The 22,138-nt window shown below is 38.8% G+C and overlaps 1 protein-coding gene across 8 annotated transcripts in view; it reads left to right on the top strand.

Annotated features, from left to right (window-relative positions):
- Positions 1–2,048: 2,048 nt before the first annotated feature.
- Positions 2,049–22,138, top strand: part of LOC114664937 (transcription factor MafG) — a 159,891-nt gene continuing 139,801 nt past the window's right edge. For 4 of the 8 annotated variants that reach the window (XR_007936649.1, XR_007936650.1, XM_028819259.2 and 1 more), the window contains exon 1: positions 2,393–2,541. Coding sequence is in view for 2 of the 8 variants with exons in the window: in XM_051936258.1 (XP_051792218.1) it covers positions 2,335–2,541 (207 nt within the window). In the remaining 6 variants the exon portion in view is untranslated. Of the gene's footprint in view, positions 2,542–2,602; positions 3,006–22,138 lie in introns of those variants that run through there. The other 4 variants (XM_051936258.1, XM_028819262.2, XM_051936259.1 and 1 more) reach the window with 4 other exon arrangements.

Here is a 22,138-nt window from a genome sequence, read left to right on the forward strand (position 1 = left end):
CCAGTCATTTGAGCACACAGTCTGGGGAGAGGCATACTACCATATGTCCAAAGACATACAGTGTAGGTTAACCAATGAGTCTAAATTGACCTGGTGTGAGTGCAACTGTGGGTGTGTGTGAATGGGACCAAAGACAGACTGGCGCCTTGCCCAAGACTGATTCTAGCCTTGTGGCCAATACTGCAGGCACTGGCTTCAGCCCTTTATTAACCTTGAATTTAATTAATTGGATTTGAAAATGTCATGTTATTTTATTTTATTTTACTGGACCACATGAAATGAAAAATATTCTTTCTATTCATGTCAAAATATATTAATGAAAATATTCCTCCTTATCTGAGGTGATAGGAAAGAGGGTACATCAGAACACACTAGATGGTGGTGCTGCATCACAGCTCCAAGTAACTCTCTTTACGTTTTGGCTAGCTCATGGGCTTTGCACCAATTGCACATTCTTTCACAGTGTTGGCATTTGTTTTACTCTGGGTTCATAAGGGTTTCTTCTAGCATCTCAAAGATGTGTGATGTTAAATTAATTAACTACTGTAACTTGGCTTGATAAAGCTAACTCCAGCTATGTTTATATGAACCTACATGGAACCACAAAAGGCCAATGCCCACCACAACTGGAGATTGGATTAAGCAGGATAGAAACTGAATGGAAAGAAAGTTATTGTATACTTAAGAATTACTTCTGAATGCTTTGAAATCACATCAGTTTTTTTGTCTGGCACCTTCTGGACATCGGCAAGAGAAAATATTGTTGGATTCGTCTTGATGTCTAGTTATGCAGAATGTTGAGCTTCTTGGGGTTTTCCTCCTATTTTTGGTTTCCTAAACCTAAAACTCTCTTATTTGAAGACCAGTTTTGGAGAAACATTGTGAAAGAAATTATACCCTTGTGATAAAAAGTAAACCAATAGGTATGTGTCTTCAGCAAAAATAATCAGAAGGACTTGAAGTTGTGCATGTCACATCAACCAAAACCAGGGGTTCGCCCCTAATGGGATCGGAGGGGACCATTGTTACTCCTTTTCACAAAACTTTGGAAAAATGAGGATTGGTAATATAGGAATGTATATTTTTGCATATTTCATTTGCATATCAAATATTTTAATATGTGATTCTTTACTGATGGTCCTAGCCCTCTAAGAGCCACTTCCAGAAGGTTATAAATGACAAGTTTCAAACATAAGCACGGGGAGTATCATTTTAGGCTATTTAAATGCCAGCAATTATTAATATTATGCTGTTTTTGATTTTTGACCCTTTACTAGGGATCCAGCCCTCTATTAACCTCTATCAGAGGGTACTAAATAATACATTTATATTACAATCAAAAATATTTCGACTTTAATATTGAAGCACATGTTTTAATATTTCAAATCATTAATTAAATCATTACATTTCTTATGAACACTCTAAATTAAGGCAGCTAATGCTAATTCAGACTTTTTAAAGGTAGCAGAAAACAAAGGAAAAATGTTTGAAATACAGTGCGTCAGGACACATAAAAAGGAAACATAATATTATATTATCGTGGCTGAAAATAAATTCCTTAAAGTAGTAAGAATGGTTAACCTTTCAAATCTCTGAACCATTATTTTATTCTGAATCCAATCTTTTAATTATGGTGTCATAGGGCTCATGACTCTATGCCATTGACATCACTTTTTTGGCCCCCTTTTCTGTCCGTAGCAGGTGGTTCTCTGGTTTATGGCAAGTTATCACGAAAAGCGTCGTTATTTCGTAGCCCTCTCTAATACAATCCAACAACATCATTCTTGGTCTTTCTTGACTTTCCCCTCTCTGTTTATGCTTCATAATTATTCAATATTATGCTTTTATTTCGGTTTATCTTGATAGAATATGTCCAGTCCAGTTTTTTTATATGTTTTTGGTGTTTATAAGATTTTTTTTTCCTTTTCAACAGTTTCAGTTCTTTTTTGTTGATCTTCACCAACACGTCTCGACCGCCTCCAGTTTTCCGATTTCTTCTTTTCAAAACGTCTACCCAACATACCGCAACACGCTCGCCTTTTTGACATAGTTTGGATTTTTAAATGTTTAGCTTAGATTTAAAAATTTCCTGTTACGTCTTGTTTTTATATCTGAAAAGTGTGGATGGTTGCGGCGAATTGACCGTAAACTGCGGTCGCAAGTATGGCCCACAATGTCCAGGGCGACAGGTGGCAAGGATGCAAGGAACTGCCTCTTTAAGAGTTTGTTGTGTAACATGTGGGAGACTGGAGTTCTTTCGCGAAAAAAAAGGCAAAACAGTAGAAACGATCTGCCCCTTTAAGATTTTTTGCCAGTTGCGTAGATCCTTCATGAATGAAACCACGTGACCAAACATCATATGACGTCTGGCTCGGGCACAAGAGAAAGGGATCAACAAGGAGAAGACGAGGGAGTGGGTTTTTTATTTTTCTTTTTTTTTTTCTTTTTTTACTATTTCCCCACCTCGGACTACAGGGAGCGCCCCTTGAACCACGAAGAGTGACAGCGGCGACCCTGAGTCAAGCCTGTCTACGGAGTACGGTGAGCCAAGATGAGAGCTTATTTGTAAATTTCGCGACACGTTTGAGGCTGCTGTTATTTTGCTGAGTGTGCACGCCTTTGCCTCACTCAATTTACCCCCTCCGCTGCGTGTATCTGGCGTGTGTAAATGTCGGGGTGTGACAGTGCTATATTAAAGGGGCATACATGCTGATTCATCTGGTCAGTAGACAAGCACGGCAAGTGTGCGACATTTGGTTACTAACAAAGAGACCGGGTTTATAGAACACGCTGAGAGTACAGCAGCGGTGAGGCGCGGGAGAGAAGCCGCCGGCCCGCGTGTTTGCGCTGTCTCACGTTGGACGCTGTGCTCCTGACCGAATATGTACAGAAATGAGTCGGGCTTTTTCAGTCGGGCAGACATGCTGATTCATCAGGAGGTAGAGCTTCAGAAAGCCTGAATGACGGCGCGACGGGGACAGGTGGTCTCTCCTTTGTCTGGAGAGGTGAGTGAGGCGCTAGAGTCTCGCGTGTCGCCTGAAGGCGACGGGTGACATTTTTTTCGGACGGTTGTGCGTGGACATTCCATTGGACTCTGGGCACCGACTAGGCTGGGCTGGTAGGAGACGGTACGCTCGCTTCACCGACAGCGTGCCGCGATTTTAAATAGATGTGTTATGCTCTGGCGCTTCACAGTCACGTTTTCATGCATGCAGCTCCTCGTATAGAATATGATCTAATGTCACCTGACGGAAATGCTAGATCTCGCAGTTTTTAGGACTTCACAAACGAAGACCTTATCTGTAACCTTTTAACGTTCGGTCAGTACATTGAAATAGCGGTGTGTGTTAGGTCTTGAACTTCATCGTGTAGTAGTGTACAAAATTGTTAAAAGGCTTTGTTATCGAAGCAGGATTTCATTCATGGGTGGGGAAGCAGTTTCTGTTGGACTGTTGGTGATGTCATTATTTAGAGTTAAACATACTAGTGAAAATTAGATGCTGAAAGCTTATTTGTGTTGGATCAGTTCGTTTTCTGTTGTATAGATTTAAACAGTTATTCGTCTCCGGAGGAAACAACGATACAGGTGTTTGCATAAGGTCTCTTAAAATTTAAGTTTCTGTTGGCAATTTCAATAAAGTCAAAATCAGATTTATCTAGTATTTGTAATAGAGAATTCAGTGGAGATTTAAATGTTATAGGCTCAGTTATGTAAAATGCAGTAGATTGAAATGCGTTTCGATAACAAGCTTAAGCGCGGATGCGTGCAGGTCTTCTTTGCAGAAAAGAACAATGATGTTTTTTGGCAGGTGTTACCCCACAGTAAGGTTAGTGACAATTTTTTTTTCTTTCCAAGTTGGAGCTTAATAAAGATTTTTTTTTTCTCTGATCTTCTGTGGAATTGTGTGTGTTTTGACGCTATTTTTGTTGCAACAAATCGATAACTCGTTTTCAAGAGTTGTTTTGTAGAATAATTAGATGCGTCTTGCCCGATTTGCTGACAATTGCAAGTCTGTGATGCATTTTCTGACTTTTGCTGGTTTTGTGTTTTCTTTCAGAAATTTAATAAAAGCAGGCTTGCATTTATTTCATTTTTGAGAAAGACCAGACCTAAAAAACAGGGTTATTGTTATTTTAATAATACAGAAAAGACAATGGATATGTGTTCCCGTTTACTTTGATTTTTGATGCAAGTAGAGGGATTTTTTCATCCTTTTTTATTTGCATGAAATATTTTCAATAATGTAAAACATAGTATTTAATTGATTATAAATATTTAAATATAATATTGATTTTAATGGTTTTTCATTTTGAAACAATTTTAAGGCTTTTTAAAGGTGTTTTTGTATTGATTTGTGATCTAAAATTATGCCTTTGTTAACCTGCTGATTTTATCAGATGTTAAAACGGAATAGAGGTATGAAACAAGTTCACTATTCCTTCTATTGTGATATACACAATTTTGTGTTTTGTACTGCAAATGGTTTTAATCTCTATAGTTCTTTTTGACTTTCATAAGAAAGCACCTTTACCCTTTGCATTCTGTGTTTTGTTATTTTTGAGTATTAGATACCTTGTTGTATTTGTGTTAGTCCTGTAAAGTAATCTATAATGATGCATTTCTACAAGAGCACACGATGTACACAAGTTGGTTTGTTGGGAGCATGCACTGATGAAGCACGATGCCGCACCCACCACACAACGAACCGCCTTAGGATCCCAAATTAGGACCCTGAGTGCAGCCGTGCAACGGGTGACACCTCCGCATCACACTAGTTTTGAACAGAGTTGCAACAGTGTTTTTTTTTTTTTTTTTAATATAACAGTGGTTGGAGTATCAATCCTGCCACCAACCCCCAGATTTTCCCTGCAAGTTGGAGGACCTGCTTGCAAGGCTGGATGCAGGTTAATGTCCTACCCAGGACAGAGCAATTGCAGGGTACTGAGCAAAAATCTTAGGCTGACCAAGTAAATTACTTTTAAAGTTGGTAATCTGGGCAGTGTTTGCTTCTTCAAGCAATAGACAATATTTCAATAAATACAAATTCCTGTTATTATAATGAAAGTAGTCTAGTGTTTTCCAAAAACCTGAGTAATACTTTGTGAGAGCGTTAAACTATAATGTCCTTGAGGCACCATAGCCATTCCATGTATTTCTTAAATTCCATCAAATGCAATCTTAAGGTAGTGATTAGCTGAACCAGGTGTACTACTTAGTGGTGCAGTTTAACAAAAAAAATATTATTTGCATGGTAACCACAAATGCTGGACTTTTAGTAGAGGCTTGGAAATGACTTAAGCTAACACACTTCACTTTCACGATTATAAATTTTATATTCTTGTATAAACAAGGCAATAGTAAGCAGTAGAGCACCAAATCATATTTTCAAGATGTGCTGTTCAAGTTTCTAAAACAGAATTTGAAGAAATTGGGCAAGATGAAGATGGAAAACGCAAAGGAAGATCATAAAACCTATCTACATCTGATGAACAGCACTTGGAAGTCACTTATTTAAAGAACTGAAGGAAACGTAGTGCTGGTATCTGGCAGCAGCATCTAGCTCCAAAGTACACACTTCAGCAATGTAAAGAAGTCTTCAAACACTGTCACACTGCATGATTTTTCTAGTGATTTTTCAGCTGCAGACTTGCATAATTTTAGCAAGTTGTGGTGTGCTCTCATGTATACAGTTGTATAGTTTGACATCTCCAGTTACTCAGAATAGTCTGTGACTTTCTCCAACTAAATTTAGATTTTGTTTTTTTGCCTTAACACTAGAATTCCTGAAGCCTATGAAAAACCTCGTAATCCCCGTTCCATCTTAAATCCTTTCGCACCTTCCCATCAGCATCTTTTGTTTTGTAAATGTGTCAATTGACACAAGTAGCAAGCAGCCTGCTATCCCATTCCCCCCACCGCCGGAGCTCATCTCTGGCAAAAAGTTTTCCCAGCTCGTCTTCTTTATCTGCGTGTGAGGTCCTGTGAGTTGCATAGGGTAAATAATATATTGTTATTTGGAACACGTGCATTTCATGTGTGTTCCGCGTCTACAACGATTGGATGACAGGAAATGCGAGAAATACAAGAAATGTTGAACAAATACCTAAAATATTGTACAGTAGAAACTATTTTCATGTTATAGTACTAACTACAAAATTTTGACTTGGAGTGTATAATGTGTGAAGACCAACTATCAAATAAATACTTTCACAAAAGGGACACAGGCGGATCGGTGCGGGTCTGCAGCTGAGCCGTAAGGCAAAGCTCTCAATTTACCGTAAGGCAAAGCTCTCAATTTACCAGTCGATCTATGTTCCTACACTCCACTATGGTCATGAGCTATGGGTAGTGACCGAAAGAACGAGATTGCGAATACAAGCGGCTGAAATGAGTTTCCTCCTCAGGGTGTCTGGGCTTTCCCTTAAAAATAGGATGAGAAGCTCAGTCATCCGGGAGGGGCTCAGAGTAGAGCCGCTGCTCCTCCGCATCGAGAGGAGTCAGATGAGGTGACTCGGGCATCTGATCAGGATGCCTCCTGGACGCCTCCCTGGTGAGGTGTTCCAGGCACGTCTAACTGGGAGGAGGCCCCGGGGAAGACCCAGGACATGCTGGAGGGACTATGTCTCCCAGCTGGCCTGGGAACACCTCGGATTCTCCCGGAGGAGCTAGAAGAAGTGGCCGGGGAGAGGGAAGTCTGGGCATCTCTGCGCAAGCTACTGCCCTCGTGACCCGACCTCGGATAAGCGGAAGAGGATGGATGGATGGACAAAAGGTACACGTATAACAAAACAAGTGTGCTTTTATTCAAGAATATAACCGAACAAAGAGAAATTGAATTAGGGTACTACACAGATACGATCTCCTGAGTGGTGTAGCGATAAGAACTGCTGACTCACAATCATGAGGTACTGGAAATGAGTTTGGCCGCCCTCCTGAATTACCATTTTGAGTAGAAGCTGCTCTTATTGTTACTATTGTACAATAAAAACATACATTTGATTTGAGTCTGTAACAGCCGGTGTAAATTTATGGTTCTTGTAAACATTAGCGTTTTTTTTTTTTTTTTTTTAAATTTAGTTTTGTTCTTTCAGTCAAGTTCACGCTCGCCCCGATCTGACACTGCTGTTTTCAAATAAAACCGTGCTATAACAGATGTGAACTCAGATGAGGATGAGGGTTCTACATTGGAGAAAGAGAACAGAAGCCCTCCCCGCAAGAAACGACCACTTGCATATAAGAACAACGCAGCTGCACCAGGTGTAAAGGCTAAAGATGGCACCGTTTGGATGCAGCAACAGGTCGAGCTCCATCCTTGCAGTCAGTCTGCCCCACACATGTCCTTCAGAGAAAAAGCAGGGCTTACAGAGCTTACCAAGGTAGTGTGCAAAGTCCTGTTTGAGATTGTTTTGTGATGGTCTTTATATTAAAACATTTATACCGTATATACTCGCGGATAAGTCAGGACTTGATTTTACCATATAATTTCTGGTATTTTATAATTTCGGTCATATAAGTCACATGCGGAAAACTTGCGCTATTGCTCCAATAGATTATGATACGCTGTGGTGGGTTGGCACCCTGGCCAGGATTGTTTCCTGCCTTGTGCCCTGTGTTGGCTGGGATTGGCTCCAGCAGACCCCTGTGACCCTGTGTTCGGATTCAGCGGGTTGGAAACTGGATGGATGGATTATGATACGCTAATGCCCACCTGAGAGAGTAACGACGGAGCACACAGCCTTTTGTTTCTATGTGGATGCGGTAATGCGCCGTATCAGTGCATGCTCCTAACCCCTCTCTCTCGTGCCTACATGACCACACGGTAATACCCGAACTATTCTGAAGCAACGTTTTCAGTGATTTGTGTTTTTTTTTTTTTTTTTTTGGTCTCTCACACCCTCATACAACTTTATCGTAAGAGCATCCCTTATCTACGATGGAGCATTCGATCAGAAGAAATAATTGAATGTTATTTACCTCAATTTATTTACTTGTCTTCCTACAGCGTCATGTCACAAGTAGACTGCAGAGCTTCCTCTGTTTCATCGACATGGGCATGCTCACAAAGTACATTTGTACTGAAGTGACTTTAGCTGCACGCAACTGTTGTTACGGTTCTGCCTTTGTCCAGAAATGGTTTCATAAGCTTTTTGACCTTAGTCTTGGAAAGTCTTTCTCCCGTGGAGAAAACATGGTTGCGAAGGGTATGACAGGAGCTTCCACCTGCAGCTGTCAGTTCAGTACACATGTACTTTGTGAGCATGCCTGTGTTGATCAAAAAGAGGAAGCTCTTTTTGTAGGCTTCAGGAATTCAAGTGTTAAGCCTTACTGTTGGGCCTGTGTGTGTTCAACTGAGAGAGCTGCCAACGTATGGGCACTCACCTGGAAATGCAATGTATGGAATGCATCCACAAGGACAAAGAAACACTGGTGTGTGTTTGTTTTTTTTTTTTTGGACCACTTTAACAGAAGACAGGCTACCTTGTCTAATGTCTTGTGTTTATTATACTATGCCAGAAACTAAAAAGGATTAAAAAAAAAAAAAATGGGCCTAGATTGTGCGCTGAACACATCCCATCTGGAAAGCCTTCATAAAACACTGGCGCTGTCAGGCAGCGTGTTAATTGGCTGTTAGCATATGGCAAGTTCACAGTACTTTGAAAGTTTGAAACCATGCTGGAAAATCATCATAGAGTTGTGTAATTTATCTCCTGTGATTCATAACTCTGTAATCTGACAACCTCAAGGTGACAAGATAATCAGCTCGTGAAGTTTGACATCCCCTCCAACTAGAAGTTGTGTAATGTACCTAAGATAACTATTTTTGTGGAAAGGTATCTAACAGAAGAGATTAAAGTACATGAAATACCATAAAACATAGAACTAAAACTAATGGAATAAAGTCTTATGGAGCAATGAGTTCAAGTTTTAAATTTTTGATTTATAAGGGTGGCAGTGCATTAGAAGTTTTGGTGAGAAGTAAATTGATGTTTGTTTGCCTTTCGTGAAGCATAGTGGCAACTTTGTTGTGGTAGTCATTTCCACCACCATTGGAGGAGATGCAGTATTGTTAAAATAGAATGTTGACTTCTGGGAAATATAGACTGATTTGCTTTGGCATAATACCTTTGTAGGAGATCCGGGTCCTCCCTGCGTGGAGTTTGCATGTTCTCCCAGTGTCTGCGTGGGTTTCCTCCGGGTACTCCGGTTTCCTCCCACAATGGCGATTCTAAATTGTCCCTAGTGTGTGCTTGGGGAGTTGTTTCTCTAATAGTGTGTTTTGTTTAATGCTCTAAGGTTACTCAATGTGCATAATATTCAAAAACAAAGGATGTTAGAAAAAGGGCAAATACTTTTTCACAGCACGACAACCTGATGCTGAAGTCTGCAGATTGAATATAAACAGTGTTGGATTGTACACCTCTGAGCTCTAACCTCAACATAATTAAAGCTATGATGGATCACTTGGAAAAGAACAGAAAGAAACTAAATTTAGAAGAGGTATGGCAAAGCCAGGAAGAAAATTGGAAGAATTAACCACAGACCAGGGAGGAATGGGGGGAATAATGTACCAGTGAACCAAATCATATTGATTCAGTTTGAATTTTAAAACGGGCCACACAAAGTACAGTCTTGGCTTAAAAATCAGACACTCCTTTTATTTTTTTTATTGTATTAATGTTTATTTGTATGTATTTGCTCATGAATATTCTACAGTATAATAAACATTTAACTGCTCAGATAGCTATCTTGCTTAACAAAATAATTTTGTTGGGGGACCTATGACTGCTGCATTCTGCTGTAGATGCATTGATATTTTATCAGGTTTTTTTTTTGTTTTTTTTTCTTTTTTTGGTGGGTTTGTGTGTAATGTAAGAAGCATCTGCTGTGGGTTGATTTTGTTTAAAATTACACACTTCAAGAAAATCTGTCAGAAGATATCAATTTTAAGTAAGATATCTTGAATATAGTGTACTGTACAACATTTTGAAACTTTAAAACCTCCCATTGAAAAGTGTTAATAGATTTTCAGATTTCTCAAACTTATATTAGATGAACATTCTTTGTGATTTCAATTACATATTATTTTACTATTTCATATTTCTCCCAAGAGAGGTTAACATCACCCAGTATATTTTTTTATATATTTCCCCTTACAATCATTTTATAGTCACTCCTAATGCCAAAATAATGAAACCTGCAGAGTTGTGCATACTGTGTTACTTTTGGGCTAAACACTAGCTTTTAAAAGGTATCCGCTTTTGGTGACCTAAACTGAAAATATGGTTGCCATTTTTAAAATCTTAAATTTTGAGCAATTAAGATGTAATGCAGTAGTACATAGTTTAGTAACTAACATACATTTTTAAAATCTTTATTACCCAAAATAAATTCTTCTTAGTTTGTTTTACTTGGTACTTTACAGCACTTTAATCTGAAACATTATCATTTAACATGTCAATGGGGAAAAAAGTCAGAATGTTGACCCTCAATTAAAAGCTTACCTAAAGTGACCAATACAGAGGTTATTTTAAAGTTATTTACAGATTCTTCAAAAATTAATCGGCAACTCCCTGCGTACTTGCTTGCTTGCGTATCCATTCTATCTCTTTCAAATTTTGGTCTTCTTACACCAAGTGCAAAATTGTTACTTTCAAAATGGCAGTCTGTTTTATAATATTTCCTGTAAATACTGTGCACCAGCAAATGAAAATAACCGTCTTAAACTCATACTTCTAACAGCATTCTGCCTTCTGAAGAGCACAAAGCTCAAGATCACAACAGCATGAAACGGTAGAGGGATTCCTTACAGGTTGTGAAAACTATCAGTAATTTTAATAATTTGAGCATCATACAATGTAATATTTTAATAGATTCATTGTACGTGTTTACACATTCTGTATAGCAAACATCATGTAAATAAACACATGCATCTGTCCCCTGCATACTTCAATTTAAAGCACAATCGCAAATAACCAAACCACAAATTGAATGATGTCAGTTGAACTTGCATTGGTTGTTGCATTTGCAATGCTATAGAACAACTCTGAGTGTAAAACTCGTTCAAATTCTCCTGCAGTTTTTTGAATGAACTACCAGCAGAGGACTTACAGGAATTTATCTCCCAAGTTGTTTGTGCATGCCATCTGCCCGCTCACCTTAGGGCTCGTTTATACTTCACGCTCAGAACATGTACGCGCCCACATCATGGCTGCCACGCGTTCCCAGCATTCATTTGATGCGTCCTTTGAGCAGGTTCTCGGAATTAACGCAACGTGTGCGTGAGTTGCAGTAACACAAAAAGTCGGGGGGGCGCGGTGTGCTAAAACTTGGAATGTGACGCCAGAGTCTCTGTTTACTATCTACATGTGACAGAAATCCACTTTGCGGATCCTGCGAGATCGGTTTGCGAGTTTCGATGTTTGATGTATGGTTCGGTGTGGTGAAGCAAAATGCCGACATACAGATGTATTCATGGTGCTTTTATATTCAAGTGTTGCATATTCCCAATTGAAATGACACGATACATTTTAAAAGTCTCACCGTCTTCTGTGCTGTCTTTTTTTTTTTTCTAGGGCTTCCTCCAGTCCTGACAGCAGCGGATTGCCAGCAATAGATCGCCACACTGCGCACATTAAATGTATGATATATTCCAGCTCTCTGCACATTTAGAATCCTTAGATTTATAGTTGATATCACTTTCATGATGAAATGCATTAAAGTATGTATGTTACATTTTACAGATAAATCGGTAATTTCATTTAAATAATGATGATCTGTTTGACCTGTTGCCTTCAGGGAGGCGCTACAGGTGCATCACAGCAAGGACAAACAGACTCAAGAACAGTTTTTACCCAAAAGCCATAACCATTCTAAACTCGCACATGCACTGACTACACAGTCTAACCCCCCAACCCCTGGACTTCCTTCTATCCATCAACTGTGCAATATCCAATATCTAAATGGTACTGATAATAACTGTGTAATATCTGTATACTGTATAATATCATTACTGCCTGGGTCCAACATTCACTACTTACTGCACATGATCATCATTATTGTGCAATATTTAAATTATGTGCAATAACCCAATAGGGCAATAGTTATTTATTCTTTCCAGTATTTAAATAATGTGCAACAACCCAATAGTGCAATAGTTATTATTCTTTCCATATGTGTATAGCGTCGCAGAACTTTTTTTGCAACTTTTTACACCATTTGTTTATTTACTTGTTGTTTTCTACATATATGTCTGCACTGAAGGAGCTGATTTTAATCTCATTGTACATGTGTATAGTGACAATAAAAGGCATTCTATTCTATCCTACATGGGGGTGACACGGTGGTGGAGCGTTAGCACTGTTATTTTGCAGGGAGTCACGTCGCTGATATTCCCTGCCTGGAGTTTACATGTTTTCCTGCTGGGTTTCCTTCCAAAGATATGCAGATTTGGTTACACTAAAATGACGCTAGTGTATGTGAGTGCTTGTATTTACCTTGCGATGAGCTGATGCCTAGTCCAGGGATTGTTTCTGCCTCGTGCCCAATGCTAGCTGAAATGGACAAATCCCTGGACTGATGGATTTAATCATTAAACATCCTTTTCAGAGATATTACGGTAAGGTGTCATTGGAATTTAATGGGTGTTCCAGGCAGTTCACAACACAGCGAAGTTGAACCTATTCTCACAGTGGTAATATCTCGCATTGCCACCTGCTGGAATTCTCCAGATTTACGTAAAGTACGCGCGCAAGTATAAACAGTACAACGCTTGAGTATCAGGAGCGTCCGCTGCAGCATGCACCACGTGAAGTATAACCCCAGCCGTATGATTTACATTTTTTTTTTTTCTACTGTATTCAGAAGCATTTCTATTGTTTGTTTTCTTTATTGGGTTCCATACATATCCATTTATATTTTATTCCTATGAAAAGAAATAAATATTCCTGGTAAAATATGTATATTAGTTTTAGTTTAATTGTATTAACGTTGCAGTACTTTGAAGTAACAAAAAGAATTGGACTAATATGTAAAAAGAATGTTGTTTTTACTTATGTAATGAAAGTTCTTTAAAGTCACTGTATGCTGATTTGTGATGTAAGCTTAAATATCTATCAAAAGTTTAGGGTCAAAAGTCTGCTTTAGTTCCATCATATCAGACTTTTTTCTGGACTTTTTTTCTGCAGTTATTATGTCTTTCATCTTTTCACACTTTAGCTTACTTCAACACAGCAGACATGTAGAGGCCTCATTTTCTGTGTGGATTTTTCAGCCCCTCAAGTTCTAAGATACTGTGGTCGCTCCGATTACAAGACAGGGACATTAACGCAGAACTCCAGAAGACTTTCACATTCCTGTCAAATGCACAACTAGCTAACACTCCTTTGCACAGTGGCTGGTTGTTACAGATTTTTTCTAATTTGCTTTACCTGCATAAAGGTATGCCAGAAGTTTAGTACGTGTGTTTTTAGCACATTATATGCAGATCTACCAATTGTGTATAATTAGCAGAAAGTGACCACTTCCTTTCCTCTTCTGAAAAATCGGTGCAAACCCAGGAATTTGTTGTCAATTGTCAGTAACAAACTGGCAAAGTTTTAATGTGGAGCTCTGTCCTTGAAATTGTACCAGGCAATTGCCATGTCACATTACATGACTTTGCCAGCGATTTTTCATTTGCAGAATTGATTTATACAGTCTTACTGAGTTGGAGACGGTCATGCCGTGGTCCCATAACTTCTAGTCATGTGGTCTGACATACCCAGGAACTTGGCCACTGGTCTGCAAGTCGCTTCAGACCAAAGCAAACTGGTTTGGTTTGGCCCCTAAATCACAGGGGCAGGATCTGTGTGTTACAGAGTTTTAAATCAATGAGCTGTCAGCCAGAACCACAATGTACAGTATGTAATGCAACTAGGAATAAGGAGTGTGGTTATTATGGACCTCGCAAGCACAAAAGAGGAATCTCTGTATGATGATTTATGTCTGCCATAACATGACAGATTGGAAAAAGAATAAAAAACTGCCTATATTGCAGCTGATCTCTTCATACCCAAAAAGTCTTTGAACCACACTGGTGCTGTCAGGCAGCACATTATTGGCTGTCAGAAAAAGAGGTGAGCATGCAATATTTTAAATAAGTAAAAGTACCGGAAAGACATCATGGAGTCTTGTAATTTGTCATGTCCTGCAATTGCTGCTCATGTATGACAGACTCTGGCAATGAGATCACCAACTGTACTTTTCAAAAATGACATTTCCTCTGCGCCAAGAGATTGCATAACATTCCATCAACAAAATGACATGATGTTCATAAGCCTAAAAGTAAAGAGTGCAAATGCAAGCAATTATTTAACATGCTGAGGAAGCTGGGAAAAAAGCTCCTTAACTATAGCTCGGTGACTCTGTGTATAAAGTGAATAAATGTGTACTCGGGATTTCTGTTACATTTTACAATAACCTCATGGCTACTTTATATGCACATTGTTGTGATTCACTATTTCCCTGACACTATTTTCTGCCAAATCTCCACAATGATCTGATATTCATCATAATTGGATGCAGCCATAAATTTTAGCTTAAGACTTCAAAAGATGTATTAACTCTCCAAGTACTTCTTTAAAAATATATATGTTAAAAGAAATTTGAATTACAGCTTAGCCAAAGACCCTTACCAATCAATCAAATAAGTGTAGCCCATAGATCAACATACATTTTTTTTTTCATCACTTGGAATCTGCTATCGCTGAAGGGTATTTTAGCCACTATAAGCCTGTTTTCATTTCAGTTTTTAACTGTGTGTAAATAACAACGACAGCAACATTTATTTATATAGCACATTTTCATACAAATGATGTAGCTCAAAGTGCTTTACAGAATGAAGAAAGAGAAAAAAGACAAAATATATAAGAAAATAAAATTGGGCACTACTAACTAACATAGAATAAATGTAAGGGCCTATGGCCAGGCAGGACATAAAAACAAAACAAAAAAAAAAGCTCCAGACAGCTAGAGAGAAATAAAATCTGCAGGGGTTCCAAGGCCACGAGACCACCTAGCCCCCTGTAGGCATTCTACCTAACATAAATTATCTCAATCAGTCCTCACTGTATTCAGGGTTCACATGGATGAACTTGATGATGGTCATGTGGACTTCTGGCCTTTAATCCATCAATGTAGGGACATCACGGTGCTTTGATCAGGTTGTGGTGGCGCAGATCGCCACCACAGAAAACCGAAAAAAGAACAGAAGAGAAAGTAGGGGTTAGTACGGATTTTGGAGCCACCATGAATGATAATGACAATTAATTGAATATACAGAGCATCAGGATTAAACTAAAATGAATCTATGATAAAGCCACGTTAAAGTAATGTATTTTTAGCAGTTTTTTAAAGTGCTTCACCGTATTAGCCTGGCAAATTCCTATTGGCAAGCTATTCCAGATTTTAGATGCATAACAGCAGAAGGCTGCCTCACCACTTCTTTTAAGTTTAGCTCCCGGAATAATAAGCAGACACTCATTTGAAGATCTAAGGTTACGATTTGGAGTGTATGGTGAAAGACATTCTGAAATATAGGATGGAGCGAGATTATTTAAGGCTTTGTAAACCATAAGCAGTACTTTAAAGTCAATTCTAAATGACACAGGTAACCAATGTAGTGACATCAAAACTGGAGAGATGTGCTTGGATTTTCTTTTTCTAGTTAAGATTCTAGCAGCCGCATTCTGCACTAGTTGCAGTCGATTGATGTTGATTGATGATGTTAAAAGCATATTTTTTCTTACTGTATGTGAAATTGCATTCTACTATTCCTGTTAGGTTTTAGTATGATTCATTGTTAAAAGAATACTTAACATTTTAATGCACAAAATTGTGATAACTAACTCTTTGATGCAGTGACTAGAAATTTAAAAATGCTCCAACTTTCAATACTATTAAATAAAATCTCTGAATATGCTTGTTAGGACCGTGCATACATTGTCTTACTTGTGGTTGTGTATTTCCTGGACTAAACATGATTCATTAAGTTGGATTTTTTTCATTGTACTATACTATTGTCTTCACATCAATTAGATTTTGACAAAGAATTTGGCTCATAGAATTCATAGAAGTAAACTGAAGCAGTGTTTTTCTTGAGTCTTATCTGTGATCTGTGATTTAATTAAAAGTTCAATTAACTTTAATGAGTTGCATTATGGTATACATTGAACAATATTTAATGATAAGCTGCCCTTTTTTAACTAGTTCATATGAACAACTGAGTCTGCAAAGATGGCTAAAAATTGAGTTAAGTTTAAATTAAATTTAAATTTAGTTTTAGGTGCAAGAATAAACCAATAAAAATAGTATGTTTAAAAGTTAATCTACATTGACTTCCTTTGTAACAGTTTATAAGTATGTATTTTAAAATAAGTGTGAAAAAGAGCAATATTCTTTGAAAGAATAATTATTTGTTGATTTATTGCATATGTAATTTCTCAGATCCACTTAATCCAGTTTGAGGACTAAGGGGGTGTTGAGTCCATACTGGCAGCACAGGGTGCAATTTGGGAAATGCTTGATACAGTATTAATGTTGTTTTTGTTGACAAAATTTTTCATTTATTTATTTGGTTTGTAAAATTTCAAGTCCTATAGTAATTGAGTACATTTAGTAAATCTGAATTATGAACATTTAAAATATTATTAAATCAAAGTACTTCATATTTACATCCTTAAGGCATGCATTTAAGGTATACCTTTTTTTATTATGACATCATCAAGAGCAGTAATGACAAGCTTACATTAGAGAAATACAATTATAAGCTGTCAAGACATTAAACTCTAGTGGCTAATATGCCCCCTTTAAGCAGGAGTATAGCACAAATTTCAGAAGTGTGCATTGTTTTGACGCACTGGGAAGATATATACAACAAGTCTTTAAAATATGTAACTAAGTTTTACTTAAGATATCATCTCAGTAGAACAGGGGTCCCCAGACTATGGCCCTACACTCCACTTTATCAGTCCTTTAACAATAGAATTACCAGAGCCTACGAAAAAACTCGTAGATCCAGCCCACCTTAAATCCGTTTGCACCTCTCCCTCAGCGTCTTTTGTCCTGTAAATGTGCCGATTAAGACAAGCAGCAAGTAGCCTGCTATTCCATCCCTCCACCGACTTAGAACGTGCACAAACTTCTCCCAGCTCATGCATTGATTGATTATCTGGGAGTGTAGTGCTGGAGTTTTAGAGTGGAATAGATTGTTATTTGGAACACATGCATTTCATGTGTGTTCCGTTTCTACAATAATCTGTGTAAACACATTGTTAAAACAGAAACGTTTTTCATATTTTAGTAGTAAATGACAAAATGTTGGCATAAACTATATAATGTGTGAAGCCTGAAGTCCAAAGATCAAATAAACACTTTCACAAAAGGTACGCATTTGCTACGACTGCTTCGGTGGCACAACGGTATCAACTGTTGACTGGGTTTAAGACCGGACGAGTCCGTTTTGAGAAGTGAGCTGCTGTAACAGCCGGAATAAATTTATGAAACCTGTAAAGCTTTGTTTTTTTTTTTGTTTTTTTTTTAAATTCAGTTTTAATCTCTCGGTCACGTTCATGATTCCAAACCCTCCCATCCCCTCCCGATCTGGCTCTCATATACAAAGTACAGCGCCGGTAGCTTCCACCTGCAGCTATAGACTCTTGAGTACGCAAGCGACTCTCCACGCTAGTGTTTAGATCTGGACGGTGTATGTGCCCAAAAAAGAAGTCTGCCTGCATTCTCGCACCATTGCTCGAGTACTGAAGTGTCAGTGCGCACTTTTCGTAGCTTTACACATGTACTTTTTGAGCATGCCTGTGTTGATCAAACACAGGAAGCTCTGCAGTGTACTTGTGACTTTACGCTGTAGAAAGTAAGTAACTAAATCCAAGTAAATAACATTCAATCTGGCTTTTATGTAAGTAACATATAAATGTTAATGTTTTGGGCACAAGCAGGAGATGCAGAGGACAGAATAGTACAAGTGCACTTTTATTCAAGACTATAACGAAGAAAAAAGAAAGCAAGTTACAGTAGGCGGTTGATACGACAGCTTGTGTGGTGCAATGCTAAGAACTGCTGATTTCCGTTCCGTGCTATATAAAATCATCACATTCAAATGTTAACAGTTCCTGCACACCCAAGGACTGTCCTTCTTACATTTACGACATGTGCACTTGTTGCAGTGTACACACGTCTCTGTGCTGTGGTTTCTATTACACTGAAAGAGCACCTGACACTGAACTTTATTTTATGGGGGAAGCTGAGGTCTTAGAACTGAAGCTTGTTGATGCTGCATCATCTTTCCTTTTTCCATTGCCTTTTCCTGTAAGAAGCAATGATGAAGTTCCTCTGCAAGGAGAGCCATGACCGTGTTTGGGCAAGATTGTTTTTTTTTTTTTTTTTTTTTCAATCTCCACATCATGGTACGTTGTGCTGAGAATGCAGACAGACTTCTTCTTTTTGGGCACATACACTGTCAGCATGGCACTGGGAGATCTACACATCAGCGTGGAGAATTGTTCGTGTACTGAACTGACTGTAGCTGCAGGTGGATGTTCCCTTCCCACTTTATTTATGGTGCCAAGCAGAGTTGTGTTGCGGTGCAGCAGTCTATTAGCCAGCGAAAGTGACATGAAGAAGTTATCTGTTGTTACGGTTCTGCCTTTGTCCAGAAACGGCTCCATAAGCTTTATGACCACAGACTCGGAAAGTCTTTCTCCCGTGGGACGACTGGGATCTTTTCCTACCACATGTACTTTGTCTCCGCAATCCAAAACTTCATGCTAAATTTGTCAGGCCACCACTCACACCCACCCCCACAATCATAAAGAAGTGATTCATCCACGTTTATGTGTCAGCTTTTATCCCGCCACATCTGAGAATTCCCTGTAATTTCCAGATCCATAATCTTAAAACACCACTCACATTAACAGTAATTCCCAGTTACGTGCACCGCTCACACCCACAACCATACAGAACTGATTCCACATCAGAGAATTTCCAGTTCCATTGTCTCCAAACACTATTGACATCCACAATTATTCCCAGTCAAGTACATGTCTTTATCTGAAAAGAGCGTCAGATTAGGGCTTTGGGGGGGCAGGGAGGTGTTGTGGGACTATTCTGTCCTCTGCATCTCCTGCTTGTGCCCAAAACATTAACATTTATATGTTATTTACATAAAAGCCAGATCAAATGTTATTTATTTGGATTTAGTTACCCTAGGTTCTTGTCTATAAGCCGGACTCGTGTATAAGCTGGAGACCAAAAATCGTACGAATTTTTAAAATAAAATCTTATCATAGATAAGCCGGACTCATGGATAAGCCGAACGTACTATAACCTATAACTAATAGAAGAGAGGGAGGTCAGTGGTCTCACTCGCACCCATTTAATTTCTTTAAGGGGGGAGAGAGTGTGAGATATTGGCATCTCTCTCACTCCCCGCATGGCGCGGCCAGAGCGCGTTCTTTCTGCTCTGGGCGTCGCCAAGTCAACACGCGCGCGTAGCGGTCATTTAAATTGTGATTTTATATGTAAGCATATTTAAATATATATCGCTGATTTTTTGCTGGTTCGCGGATTTCTGCGGACAGTGGGTCTTTTAATTTCTGGTACATGCTTCCTCAGTTGGTTTGCCCAGTTGATTTCATACAAGGGACGCTATTGGCAGATGGCTGAGAAGCTAGATTGCTTACTTTTCTCTCTCTCTTGCGCTGACTATCTGTGATCCTGACGTATGGGGATTGAGCAGGGGGGCTGTTCGCACACCTAGACGATACGGACGCTCGTCTAAAAATGCTGAAAGATTATCTTCACGTTGCTATCTTTTGTGCAGCTGATTCCTGAAGCGACATGCTGCACAGTGCTTCGCATACTTAAAAGCTCGAAGGGCACGTATTGATTTTTGACTGAAAAAAAAACTCTGTCTCTGTCTCTGTCTCTGTCTCTCTCTCTCTGCTCCTGACGGAGGGGGTATGAGCTGCCACCTTCAACAGCTTTGTGCCGCGGTGCTTCGCATACCTAAAAGCCAAACAGCACCATTGATTTGTTTGCTAGAGATTGTTTTCTCTATCTATGTGACATTCTGTGCTCCTGACACACACTCCTTTGAAGAGGAAGATATGTTTGCATTCTTTTAATTGTGAGACAGAACTGTCATCTCTGTCTTGTCATGGAGCACAGTTTAAACTTTTGAAAAAGAGACAAATGTTTGTTTGCAGTGTTTGAATAACGTTCCTGTCTCTCTACAACCTCCTGTGTTTCTGCGCAAATCTGTGACCCAAGCATGACAATATAAAAATAACCATATAAACATATGGTTTCTACTTTGCGGATATTCTTATTTCGCGGGTGGCTCTGGAACGCAACCCCCGCGATGGAGGAGGGATTACTGTATAAGCCGGACTTATGTATAAGCCGATATTCTATTTTTTCATTTTCACAACTTTTTTCCTTAGATAAGCCGCGGCTTATAGACAAGAACTTAGGGTACTTACTTCCTACAGCGTAAAGTCACGAGTAGACTGCAGAGCTTCCTGTGTTTGATCAACACGGGGGCATGCTCAAAAAGTACATGTGTAATGCTATGGAAAGTGCACGCCGAGACTTCAGTACGCAAGCAATGGTGCAAGAATTCAGTCAGACTTCTTTTTTGGGCACATACACCGTCCAGATCTAAACACTAACGTGGAGAGTCACTTGCGTACTGAAGAGTCTATAGCTGCAGGTGGAAGTTGCCCTTGCTGTACTTTGTATATAAGAGCCAGATTGGGGGGTGGGGAGGGGTTTGGGGGGTGGAATTGTGAACGCGACTGAGAGAATAAAACTTAATTAAAAAAAACAAAAAAAAAAACAAAGCTAAGCTTTACAAGTTTCATAAATTTACACCGGCTGTTACAGAGTGAAATCAAATGTATGTTTTTATTCCAAGATAGTAAAAATAAGAGCAGCTCATTTCTAAAAATGGACTCATCCGGTCTCGAACCCGTGAAGTTTTGATTATCAGTCAACAGTTGATACCGTTGCGCCACCGAAGCGGTTGTAGCAAATGCGTACCTTTTGTGAAAGTGTTTATTTGATCTTTGGACTTCAGGCTTCACACATTATATAGTTTAAGCCAACATTTTGTCATTTACTACTAAAATATGAAAAACGTTTCTGTTTTAACAATGTGTTTACACAGATTATAGTAGAAACGGAACACACATGAAATGCATGTGTTCCATATAACAATCTATTCCACTCTAAAACTCCAGCACTACACTCCCAGATAATCAATCAATGCATGAGCTGGGAGAAGTTTGTGCACGTTCTAAGTCGGTGGAGGGATGGAATAGCAGGCTACTTGCTGCTTGTCTTAATCGGCACATTTACAGGACAAAAGACGCTGAGGGAGAGGTGCAAACGGATTTAAGGTGGGCTGGATCTACAAGTTTTTTCGTAGGCTCTGGTAATTCTAGTGTTAACCAATAACTGCAGTGTGTATGGTCTCGCCCACTGAATATTCAATTCCCAAATGTAGGTCTATGTAAACTAAAATTTAGTGCAATTTGGGTACCCAGAGCCATCATAGAAACATTAAAAACAATACCCATATAACCTACCACGATTGTTTCACCCTAACTCATTAAGAGAGTCCTGAACTAGCAATGTTAAACAATGTCAAGGAAAAGAAAAATTGATTCTAAATGCAAGATATTCAATCAGTGGTGGACCAATGACTACAAAGCCGTTTGTCTCATATGTCAAGAGTCTAAAGCTGTCTTCAAAAAATATAATTTGCTTTGGCACTGAATGTTGACATAAAGAAAAATACGATTGACAGAGCATGTGAAGTCAAAAATGAAAATCTCAATTAAAATGCATTGACGATTCAGCAGAATGCATTTTTAAAACAAAAACATTACTTTGTCAGTTTGTGCCAGTTTCAAGTAGACAAGCTAATAGCTACCAGTTGTAGACCACTCACTGATGGAGAGTTTGTGAAAGAATGTCTGGTTTCTGTTGCTAAGGAGATGTGTCCAGAGAAGGCAGACTATTCAGTGCAGTGAGCCTTTCTATACCAACAATTGCACATAGGATGAAAGAAATGGGTGACAA

Source organism: Erpetoichthys calabaricus, chromosome 14 (genome assembly GCF_900747795.2).
Source record: "Erpetoichthys calabaricus chromosome 14, fErpCal1.3, whole genome shotgun sequence".
Classification (NCBI taxonomy): Eukaryota; Metazoa; Chordata; class Cladistia; order Polypteriformes; family Polypteridae; genus Erpetoichthys; species Erpetoichthys calabaricus.